The sequence below is a fragment of the Mastigoproctus giganteus genome, chromosome 8 (genome assembly GCF_048544385.1).
Source record: "Mastigoproctus giganteus isolate SK-2022 chromosome 8, ASM4854438v1, whole genome shotgun sequence".
In the NCBI taxonomy this organism is placed as follows: domain Eukaryota; kingdom Metazoa; phylum Arthropoda; class Arachnida; order Uropygi; family Thelyphonidae; genus Mastigoproctus; species Mastigoproctus giganteus.
In genome coordinates this window covers 180,626,634-180,639,016 of record NC_143582.1, presented here as the reverse complement: position 1 = coordinate 180,639,016, position 12,383 = coordinate 180,626,634, and the positions used below count along the sequence as shown (strand labels likewise).

At 38.3% G+C, this 12,383-nt stretch overlaps 1 protein-coding gene across 1 annotated transcript in view; it reads left to right on the top strand.

Moving 5' to 3' along the window:
- Positions 1-12,383, top strand: part of LOC150082045 (uncharacterized) — a 133,879-nt gene that overhangs the window by 54,127 nt on the left and 67,369 nt on the right. The window contains exon 3 of the mRNA XM_090379934.1: positions 4,915-5,083. Within this exon, the coding sequence (XP_090236060.1) occupies positions 4,915-5,083 (169 nt within the window). The remainder of the gene's footprint in view (positions 1-4,914; positions 5,084-12,383) is intronic.

Genomic DNA, 12,383 nt, shown 5'->3' with positions numbered 1-12,383 from the left:
CCACTCCCTATCACAAATATTCAGTTGCTGCTGCCTTCATTCACTGCATATATTTCCATGGGCACGTTTCTTCTGAATTAAATAAATAAATAAATTTTCTGTTTATACTCCGGGACGACCAAACGGTCAGAGGAGTTCACAAATAGACAGAATACAAGAAACAGCACCGTATTCAGCAGTCACGGGCTTGAACCCCGGTCACTCAAGGCGCGTGTACTTACGCACCCGCGCGCCTGACCACTAGGCTACGGCGGCCTTAACATTAGCACTCATAATTATGTCTCTTTCTTCCAAACCATTCCGAATACATCATCAGCTACTCAACGTTCATTCATAGTTCGACCGCAAACTTACCGAACTGATTTTTTTCCTCTTCATTTGTTTACTTTTGTTCTTTGGAATAACCTTCGCGGTTATTCCAACGCGTATAATCTACGGAAATTCAACCAACGCCAAAGAAATCTTCCGGCTTCGCAGCACCCAAACACACAGTAGCAGAGTACTGTAGGTTCAAATAACCTTTCTTATTTTGGGATTATCATTAAAAAGAAATAAATTGGAATTTGGCTATGTTGGCGAGCTACAATGCGAAGTTAATGAAGAAATCTTCGGAACAGAGAAAGTTGCGCGCTTGATAAACATTGTAGAAGAAAACAGTCGACACGAGTTGAAGTTATTGCAGAGATCAGGAATGTCTCTTCAGAACAGTCATTGAAAGAGTATTTCCTCTCGGATGCTGCCTGAATTTTTTCAGTGCAAAGGGTACCACTCAACGACAAACACTTCAACTTTGAATTTCAGTCCTTGACACAACTCTACCAAATACGTTTCTCACATTCTTAAAGTGTAAATAGGAAATTGCTCAGTAAGGTCAGAAATAAAAGTCCCACACTGAAATTTATACATTTCTCCCCCCGCCGCCTATGATGAGGAAGTAACTATGTAACTAGAGTTTGTCATTGCACTATTCTTTTATCAAAAATCGAATGTGAAGCGTGTCCTCTAATTACACTTTCAGGAGAAAATAATTTTGTCTTTTTAATTGTGAATGTCCTCTTCATTTACTTCACTTGACCCCATTGAATTTTTCATGATATAGAGATAATTTGCAGGCATTAGAGAATCGAAGAGACTCTCGCTTATAATTGCGCGTATGCATAATTATGACGCAAATATCGAAAGCTGACATCAAGAATAATGTCCTCTAACAAACTTTGAATTCGAGAAGAAGAAATACCGAACACTGCATTGGTTAGACCAACGATATTTCGGCTCGCATTTAAATGTTTATTACTAGCCTGATGTCGTACAAATCATTCGAATTTAAATGTAGCACTTCGTGAAAACTGCGTATTGGCCGTCCTTAGTCCTTATAGGAAAATCTAGCGCTGTTATTTATTTTATTATTTTTATTAGCCAATTTCGCCTCCTGGAGGACCCTAGTGTCAGAACCGAAGCATTCACTTATCTGCTTATTTATTACAAATAAATCATTGAAAATATTATCACATTCTGCTAAGAAAAGCCCAGTTCGCACTTTTTTTTTGCACCTTCGCTCATTGCCTGTTACTGAATAATTACACTATTTCTATTAAAGGATAATCAGTTAAGCATTATGAAACGTGAGATATACATCGTGAGATATACATATACATCATTTTATTTACAGCTATTTCTTGCCAACTGCCAAGGTTTTCAACAAAAAGTTCATACCTTTTATTTGCAATCTGTTTTTGCTCTTGCTTGTACTACTAATCACAACAGACTGTAGTCGCCTCTGGGTTAGAAGTGTATTATATATCTTTAGTACTGAGATGTACTAGTCTTTGAAATATTGTACTGTACTTCACAGGCTGATGAGAAGGAAAGTGTTTTTCAAGCCTGTTTCTATATTGTCCTCTGTGAGAGTCACCGAATAAGTTCTTATGATGTTGAAGATATTGAGCTGGTTTCTGGGGATTATGACTAGCATAGCTAATGTTGAAAATTAGCGTGCGTCTTCCACGCCGCAGCGTCTTATAAGTTGACAAATACGGTATATAAGTCCATGATTAGCTCTAAAAGGCACCACTAGATGCTGCATATTATAAAAAGCCATCATTGCGCAATTCTTATAAATCAAATAAAGAAAAAGAAATTTTCTAATGGGAATAACATTAAAGGATTTTTGCTTACTATACGTATATACGACAGCAAACTATGCAAACTATTGCGCCCAGTAGTGCACTTCATACAAGTCCGCTCTTCCTGAAATGCCCAACGCAACGCCTCGAAATGGAAGTCCAAATTGTTGAACTGGAGGTCCGGATTGTTGTCGAAAGGTTGCAGAAGCATAGCAGATAGTGAAGTTGCGAGACAGAGCAAGCAATTCATTATGCACATAACAGTTACAGTACTCGGCTTATTGCAGGACAGTTGAATATAATCAATACAGGGGGTAATGAGGAGATTTTTGAAGTTTGTTTTATTTTGTTTTGTACAGACCATAAGGATTCGTTTCCCCAATACGAAATTTCAACAGATTCGCGCTTAATGGTCACACACTATTTCGGCATTTGCCTTTTATCGAATGTAAAGAAATTATGCCCTTTATGTTTTTTTTTTTTTTTTTTTATTACACTGCACATATGTTGAAAAGAATTAAATATAAAAATAAAAAAAAATCAATGGCTTGCACGATGCTTCTTTGTTGTAGATAATAAACATATACACTCTCGCCTAAACGTTTGGAATCACGTTTTATTTTTCTCCTTTTACAAAGTTTTTAATAAAACAGCACCAACTTGTTTACCAATTTTTATTAAAATATTTTCTATTATGTATAAAAATCAAACAACATAAATAATATTTAAGAAATTTCTATAATATTCGAGAATATTCCATAAAGGCGTAGAAGATTCCTGAATGTGGTAAAAGGTTGTAGAAGATTCTAGAAAGTGGGAGCATTGTTTCAGTATTATAGAAGATTTCAGGTGATTAGAGTGTTTTACAATAATATAACTTAAGGAGTAAGAGCTGTAACTTATGAAATCGAACACCATCATTCAGAAAGAGTGGTGCAAGTTTTGTGTTTTCGCGATAAACATGGCAAGAAATAAGGAACTGAGTGTTGAAAAAAGAAGTGCTATTATAACTCTGTATAAATAAAGTTATTCAGTGAGAAGTATTAGCAAAAGACTAAGATGTTTCATTTAAAGGAGTACAAACTATCATTCGACGATTCAAGAAGAGACTGGCATTTTAAAGGAGAAACCACGATCAGGACGACCGCGCGTAACAAGGGAAGCCCAAGATAAGACCATAACACTGATTTCTAAATGCAATCGACGACTTACTGCACCTAAAATCCGAGCTGAGTTCAATAGGAACAGAGAAACTTCCGTGTCTATATCTACTTTAAAACTTCGTCTTAAACAATCAGGAATTCATGGTATTTTAGTGGTCCAAAACTCTTATTAAAATCGGAAAATCGAAAGAAACGGTTGGCTTGGGCCAAAAGCCATCAACATTGGACAATTAAAAAATTGGAGAAATGTCCTATGAACAGTGGTGGTTCTGTTATGAGCTGGGATTACTTATGTTTTTCTGGAGTGGTAGATATCGTCAGAGTTGAAGGAATTTTAAGAAAAGAAGACTATAAAAACATTCTTGGACATAATGCAATATCCTCTGGACTTCGTCTTTTTGAATGAAATTTTATGTTCCAAGAAGACAATGACCCGAAGCACAGCTCTAAGCTGTGCAGGGACTTTTTAGGAATTAAAAAACAGGAAGGGTATTTAAAATCATGATGTGATCACTATAATTTTAGCCCGCCTTAAACCGAATAGAGCTTTTGTGGATCATCTAGACCGTCAGGTCCGTGAAATCTGATCAACTTCACAAAATTTATGGGAAACCTTGCGGATCGCTTGAAATAATCTTATTCAAACATTATTATTATGAAATTAATCGCAAAAATGCCCCATCTGTGTAAAGCAAAGATAAAATCTCTTGGATGATATTTTGATGAAAAATCAGTATAATTGTTAATATTAATCATTTCAATATTTTTTGCTGTAAATTTTTCCATGCTTAAAAATAATCTTAAAATACTTTGTAGTGTGTTACTTTTTATATTAAACTGTACGTTGTCCTTGCTCATTTCAAAAAAAAAAAAAAAATTAACGAAAACTGTTGTCATGCACTGTGATTCGAAACTTTTAGGCGGTAGTGTACATAGCATAAATTTGTCGTTTAAACTTTTTCGTAGTATAAATTGATACAATAATATATTATTAAATTATATATTAATACAACAAACAAAACAATTCAAACTAATTCTTATTAAAGTACGTGATCTCAACATGCACTTAAAAGTATATTTTGATTAGGGTAAACTAAACTAGGTGGACGTTTTATTTACGTTGTTCTAAAATGATAGACTAATTCCCATCTGTAAATAGGGGTACAGTTAGTGATGGGCATAATCGTTTATGAAATAAGAAAAAAATATGGTTAAAAATACAAATTCCAAATGTAATCCTAAAGCATAGGTTTTACATTACCATAATCTCTCTCTCTCTCTCTCTCTCTCTCTCTCTCTCTCTCTCTCTCTCTCTCTCTCTCTCTCTCTCGTGCCGTAGACTGATCGTGTTTAAATTTAAAACAATGGCACTAAAGCAAGTTTCATAAGTAGTGGTACAAAGATGATACGAAATTATAATTGCTATACTCATATATTATAAATTAAAAGTTACATCAATATCTAAACTTGTGGACCTTCACTGAAATTGCAACAGCACGTGCAGATTGGATATTTTTGTTCAGAACAGGTACTTTGAGATGAAGGAAAGTTAATAGTGAATGTTTTTCTGAATTTTCGATGTTTTTACTACTTCTTTCTTTCTCAAACCTATATTTTGTAATTGTTAGGCCGAATGCCCACCGATACAAATGGAGCCCGTTGATCTTTCTGTGAATAAAAGCAAGATTTCTGCCACATCAACTCCTGCATCTTCACCGTTATCCGATCGTCCTATTTCAGCCTTTCCATCTCCGTCCAGTAGTCCAACTTGCATTGATTTACGACTTAATCGAGGAGGTAAGTGTTTATTCTTCATAAAGTTTGAAGTTACAGTTTATGGCGAGTGTAAAATATCAGAATTGGGTTATGGAACTGATGAGGTTACCGAACTAATGTTACTTAAACTGTGGCATTGACCAGAAGGCGTTTGAACTTCTCCTATATAGAAAACCGATCAATTTTTTTTTTATGAATTTCAACCATAGTGTTAAAATTTATTATTATAAGTTAAAATAAATAAAATTTGCACTTCATACAAAGAATGATAGTTTAAATTAGGAGAATACATCGTATTTGATTATGTTTTCAACAAAATTAGATTAATAGAGGAAGCGCTTGGTCAGCAGTAACGGATTCATTAAAAATTAATTCTGTATAGTAATAATGAGAGTTTTGCTAAGAGTAAATTAACTGCGCATGTGCAACTAGCAAGTACATCTAATACATTTTCCTGCACTCAACAAATCTCATATTTCGCGATTCCAAAGCTTTTAAAGACTATAATCGATTGCAAGACTGAACTTTAGATAAAGTCAGTATACCATGTAAGTGCGTTTATGGTTAGTTTGTCTGTCGGATGGAAACCAGGATTTTCTGGAGGGAAGGGGAAGTGCGACCATGCATTTCTTTCTCGAGATCACTAAGCTTAGCTACAATGTGGAAAAAATAAACTGCCTATAAAAGTTCCTTGTTGACGGGCAGCATTTTTCATCTTCAGCTGGTTTCAGGAATTGAACCTAGGCGTTTTCTACACGGTGTGAGAGAGAGAGAGAGAGAGAGAGAGAGCGGCGATGCTACCTGCTAGGACGCACTGAGGGGAGAGAGAAAGGCTTGCATGACTGCTTTTATTTCTGCTGGCTGGAGTGTATTACTGAGAAAGCGAACTGCTTTGTAGGTAGCATATGGTAGCGCTCCATATTGCGAGAGGTAAACCCTCACTGGCAAAAGTTTTAAAACTTTCTACTCTGCAACATATATGAAATATAGATTTATCGCATATGTAAGATCCAAACGGAATCAGCATTGCTTATAGTTATCATATAAAACTTTAGGTCTGGCCTGGTTATTTAGGCAACTGAATTAAAATAATTAATTCATTAAACTGTTGAGATTAACAAATTTTGTAGCTAAACCACCCTATTTCATTAAAATGCCATTTTCACGATACGGCTCGAGGTACCCTGGGCGAGGCGGTATTTCTGCCCCGCCCCTTCCAATTAGAAAAAAAGTTTAAGAAAACTTAAAAACCTATCATGATAACAAACTTATTTTTCTATTCAACAAATAAAAAAATAAAAAAACTAACAAAGACTGGAATGTTTATTATGATTTAATTGTGATATTAAGTTATCAACATTATCAAAAGTTGATAATACACAGGAGTCAAATTTTGATATTGTTAATAATGGAATGTACAAGTATATTGGGAAACTGCACGAAAAGCTAAAAAAAAATTTTAAGATTTTTAGATTTTTTTTTTTATTCAGAATCAAAAATCTTGATATATATATCTCTTTGATATTACACCAGCAAAATTATTTAACATATCAATTAAACTCAAGTTTTCAGCTGCATCATTTAATCGATACAAGGAGCGATCAAAAAAAAAAAAAAAAATGAGACAAACAAAATTAAAAATATAAAACGTTATTTTATTGAGCTTCTGATGGTTATTCCTTTATTGACCCCGAATACCCCAATACGGTTGTCCCATCTCTCCTTGCGTTTTCTAAATACACTGCACTAAAGAAAAAGCGTTTGAGAGACTGTTTAGATGCCGTCAGTTATCAACTCATTGTCTGGTGTAAAAGAACGACGTTTCAGTTCACAATGAGCTCAGGAAACAAAAGTTATAGTGAACAAAATCTCGACTAAGAGAGAGAGAGAGAGAGAGAGAGAGTGGGAAACTTTTTTATGCTTAACTCATATAGCGTTTCCTAAACAGTTGAGGCTGCTTAAGGCTGCATTTTCAGAGCAGGTCTTTTTTTTGGCCCACTTTCTGAATAAATTTCTTTAGGACTTCACTGTGGAATTGTCCAGACACGAGTACAATGAAAATAATAGCTTTCATATGGAAAAGGCGATAACCATGCGCTTATCGCCTTTTCCAGCGATAACCAGTGGGTTCGTGACTTCTTTGGAGGTGGAAATGCACTATGCTTCCACTGCAAACTTTGTTGTTTTGATTCAGGATCATACTGGCGGATGCAGAACCCATCTGTTCTGATTATTCTGCTTAAAATGCCATTGTTCTGACGTTGATAGATATTTTGGGGGTTAACACAGATGTCCACTGTCATCTATCGAAGGGCCTTACTGCTTCCTTCCTGGGATTCACCTTCAACCCCGCCAACGATATCAAAGCGAAGAAAAGGAGCTGTACCTCCAACAGACCTCGCAGAACCGATGACTCGAAACTACGAAATGCCAAATAACAAAACAGTTTATTCCAAACATCTGCCAAGTTTTCTTCAGATCGCCGTCCTAGTTCGCTCCTGGTCTCCACACTACATTCTTGATAACTAGTCACGGCTCCTTCAAGTATAAATTAGCATCAATGGGAATCATTCAGGATTCGCTCACTGTGGCCGGGATGAAGACTGGAACCACATCGTTTATGATTGCCCCAGCTACGAGGATCTCCGATGCATCCTTTTTACAGAAATTAAAGATATCTGTCGAGGATACGAGTATGTCTACATCAATAATGCACATCGCTACAAAGCCTTCTCCTGTTTTGCGCAGTCTATTTGAACGGAGAAAAACCCTGCTCGTTTCCCCACCAAACAAAAACAACGGTGATGAATACGCTTACTGAAAAGTTCCTTGATCTGCCTCACCTGAATGTGCACCTAACGAACTATCCTTATCCTTGGACCTGACACTCACTGTATCGACTCTCTCTCTGGACTTAACACCTACTGGACTGATCACACACCGGGATATGGCACCTACTAGATGGACTATCTATGGAACTATTTTCTTACTTCAGGAATTGACGACTACAAACCTCTGCTGACCCTGTTTTCCAGAGTGGGATGTTGTTAACTGAGTCCTTGGACTGGGTAGGATCCTTGGTTTAAAGCCACACCAACGCCAATCACATCCAGCACCCCCGCTGTGTGCCTTTTCTTCCCCTTCCACTTTCGCCTGGTGGAGCTTATGTTTCACCTTTAACTAGAGGGATGCCTTCATCTACAACCCCTTCACTTTTACTTTCATCCCCCTTCCTTGTGTTACACTCTGTACTCCCCACACTCTACCTCTTTTTTTTATTATTATTATTATTATATTTTTTTAACTTGATCTCCGTCTAGGAAGCTCAGGCGACCCTGGTGGAGACCAGCCAGAGAATAATGGGCAGCCTGGCTTACTTTTCCAGCAGTGTGTATGGGCAAGATAGGGTTCCACTAAGGGCCCTGCGGCTAAAAGCCAGAAAATAACAACAGAACCCAACACAACACTTTTCTGGCTTTTGCAGTGTCACTGTATTTCTTTACATGAATACTTATCGCGAGGATGTGGGAAACCACTGGTGGCGCCTGACCCTCTAAACACGATGTATGTCAAGTCTATTCCGCTTTATTCTTAACGTACTCAAACTCCCCTCTCCCACCTCCCATTCCTATTTTTCGCCTGGTATATTCTACCACCACAAATCTTTTACTTTTCTTGTCAGCCTTCCCCCCCCCCCCCGTGTGGATGATGGGCTTCTTCCACAGGGGTGCCCTCTATTCATTTAACTTCCTACTTCTTGGTGGACAGCCTTCCTATCATCCACCCTAACCTTCTTGCTCTGCTCCCTCCCTCCCTCCTTCTCCACTGTTACTCCCTTTCATATCTTCCCATTCTAGAGGTTTGGTTTTTTTTCCTTGCTCTTACACTGCGACCCTTCCTGGCAAGTTCAGACGCAGTCCAGGGTTCGCCTCAGTCTTTCTTCTACTGGTGGACGGAAACGCTGGGTTCCACTAGGGGAGCCCTAGCGGCTAAATGCCGGAGGAACAACAGACCAACATAACTCCACACTAAATGGGAGCAATCCCAGGAGCCGCTAGACCCTCAACATACAAAAATACTACACTACGCAAATACCTTCAAAGGATCTGTTGTTGTTGTTTAGTTGTTGGCGCATCGGCTTCTGTGGCCATAATGCACCTCCCAAAGTTTTTGCATTATACCATGATCCAAGCCCGAGGCGGGATTCGACCCGCGACCCTTTGGGTTGCCAGGCAGGCACTTTACCAACCTGGCTAGCCCGGTCAGCTCAAAAGATCTAATAAATAAATAAATGCACTTTATTTGATCAAAGAAACAACAAAAATTACATTCTAACATCTTGTGAACGTTGTTTACTAAATGTATTTGTAAATGCGCTGCCAAGCAAGCCGATAAAAAAAAAATACAAAATTTCATAAATAATAGCAATTACCGCTTGTTTTCCGTACAGATTATCTTATCATATACAAGAAGAAAAGTATTAGTATTTAATGAATTAATTAATTTTAACGAGGGGAAAGGAAAGAATTTATTAACTGTTGAAAGGCATACAAGATCACTAAGTCAACATTACAAACTAATTGACGCTTTAACTCCATGTGTAGTTTGAATTTAAAGTGAGTACAGTACCTAGGACACCGAGGTGTCCACTAGCTTTGCACGACACAGCAGATGCCTTTTTGAAGACTTCATAAGGAACTCTTAAAGTTGCTCGAAACGTTACTATTGTTAGAGAAAGATTATCGGTGTTTTTACACTATTTCAATTACAACCTGATGGCGTCAGGAAAAAGATATACATTATTCACAGTTAACGTTTTTTGATAATAATTTTTCGTCGTAAGTTATTTCGGGTTTTTCAGCCTGCGCAACCTGCAAATCAGTCCGTGAACATACACTTGTACAGGCATAATGGCACGATATGGTCTAAGCCGCTGATGCACCTTAAACCCAACAACAAAATATATCTGCAAAAAGGCAGATATATGATCTTTATGTTATGATTCTGTTATTGTCATGCTGCATGCCTGTATAACGTAGACTCCTGTAGTGTAGTGTATGTATATTAATTGAATATCAATAGTTTTCTGCTTTGAGTAAGTGTTCTGTGCTGTTCTCGCATCCTCCCCCCCCCCCCTTTTTTATTCTGCAATCTTTACACTCTTAAATTGCTTGTTACCGCAAATAAATCGCACCCTTCAAATTCAACCGTTGTACCTTTCATTAGCACATGACGGTTGGCACGAGCACTCTTCTTGGACTTCGTGGAAAAGTGGCATAACATTTAGTACAATGCTATCGTACAGCGCGTGGTGGTTGTTTTCCGCAGGCATCGTTCTGGAATCGGAAAAGCTTTAAACGGATGGGTTAGCAGAACGCTACTTTAGTCCTAACATAAAAAGTTGCCCGACGTCTTTTACAAGAACTCAAGTAGGCTTAATATGTTCGGCGCGTTCCTTAATCTCGAGTGACACCCCGATTGTTCCGCTTGATCAGTAGTAAATTCACTTTAACTAACGCCTGGACCCAACCGTCAGGTCTCCGGAGAAAGAATAAAGGAAGATATCCTTGAGAACATTCAATTTGGTTCATTTTTAGTCAATTAAAATTTTGCGTTGGTTTGGGAAAAAAGTCCGCCTTTCTTCTCTTAAACAGAGAATGAAAATAGGGGAAATAAATTAACCTATTTTGCTTTATCTTTAGTCCTCCTTTCAAGAAACGCTGCTATAACTCCTACGACACAGGAAAGTCGACGAAACTTGTCTCTTCGTAAGTGTCTCACGTTAGAGTGGCACAGCGAGGAGTCTCAATCCACCACTTTACGACGCCCAGATTCGCCCTTGCATCCTGCTTTAAATGTACGACCCCGAAGAAAAATGGCCCCCAGGTATTGAGCCTGGGCGGGGATAGACAGTGGTATCATGGCCTTTATCTACTGAGAAAGAGAGAGAATTCCTAAATGTCGCAGTCTGTTCACGGCCACTTGTCGTATATCGTCAGAACCATACACTTTTTTTTATTATTTTTTTTAAATTCTGGTCTCCATTCCATGCACACAACTGCGAGAAGGTGGAGCTACAAAATCGGCTTTACAGCAAGTCAATCGGGGAGGGGTAAATGGCGGCGTGACATCCACACATACATCCACGCAGAAGGACAACGGCGTGATTTATGATAGGGAGAGCTTCTATATAACGTCCCCTTCATTTGTGGAGGAGGCGAGAGGATGGAACGTGTGATAACATTATAACCACTTAGTGGGCCCATTTGTGGCTTGCTTGCTCAACCTTACAAGGGAGACAGTACAAACTTGAAGACAGCCGAAGACCACCAGCTGTGATAGGACACCCAGGTATTTCCGCTATGGGAAACAGCGGTACATTCTCTTATCAGGAAAAATACCACGATGATTTTCTCTCTTAACAGCTCTCTAACCTCGACTTGGGCAGCATGGTTGATGTAAAAGTGGAATGATTCTCTAAATTTTTATAGTTTAACCTCGAGTTCAACTGCCTTCGCAATTTACGATGGAAAAATATCTTTTAAAGTGATCTGATATAACGCTTATTATCAGTTTTATGTAGTTTGGTTTTCCTAGTTACTGTTTTATTAGTCTACACATACACGCACACTGCACTAACCAACAGTAAACTACATTCCCTTCACACAGATATGATCAGAAAAACCGCGAAACAATTTTTTTTTAATATCGGGAAAGTCACTGTTGGTTGGTAAGTTGCTTTACATTACAGCCAGATGGAGCTTTGGACGTGAGTCATCCGACGCGCGTTCTAAAAGCTGAGGGAGATTTTACTGCCTCCGAGCCCCTTCTGGTTCGCACCTATACTGGTCAGTGGTGTATTCAGGTATCATTGCAAGGAGGGGGGGGGGGTGCATGGCAACCAGGTCCAGGTAACATCGTAAGGGGGAGGCATGGCGACCAGGGTTTTGAGTTTTTTTTTTTAGAACGCTTCCTGCGTTCTGTTTCTTTAATTTCAAATTTTTGGTTAAGGGGGAATATGCCCTCTCTGCCCACCCCTGAATATGCCCCTGGTACTGGCTGATATTCAAATAAAATATTTTGTTTTATTGTTCTCAATAATAAAACATCTAATTCACCGTCAAAGTTTGCCCGTGCTCGTTTACAAGCACACCAGGTTTCAAATAATAAAATATTAAAAATCTATTTGGCTCTCTGTCTGTACGTAGTCCGCTCTATACAGAATCGCTTATATCGAGAGAGAGAGAGAGAGAGAGAGCGAGACATACTCCTGAAAATGGCTAATTCAGCTTGCAGTAAGTTCGTGTCGGCGACTGGATTC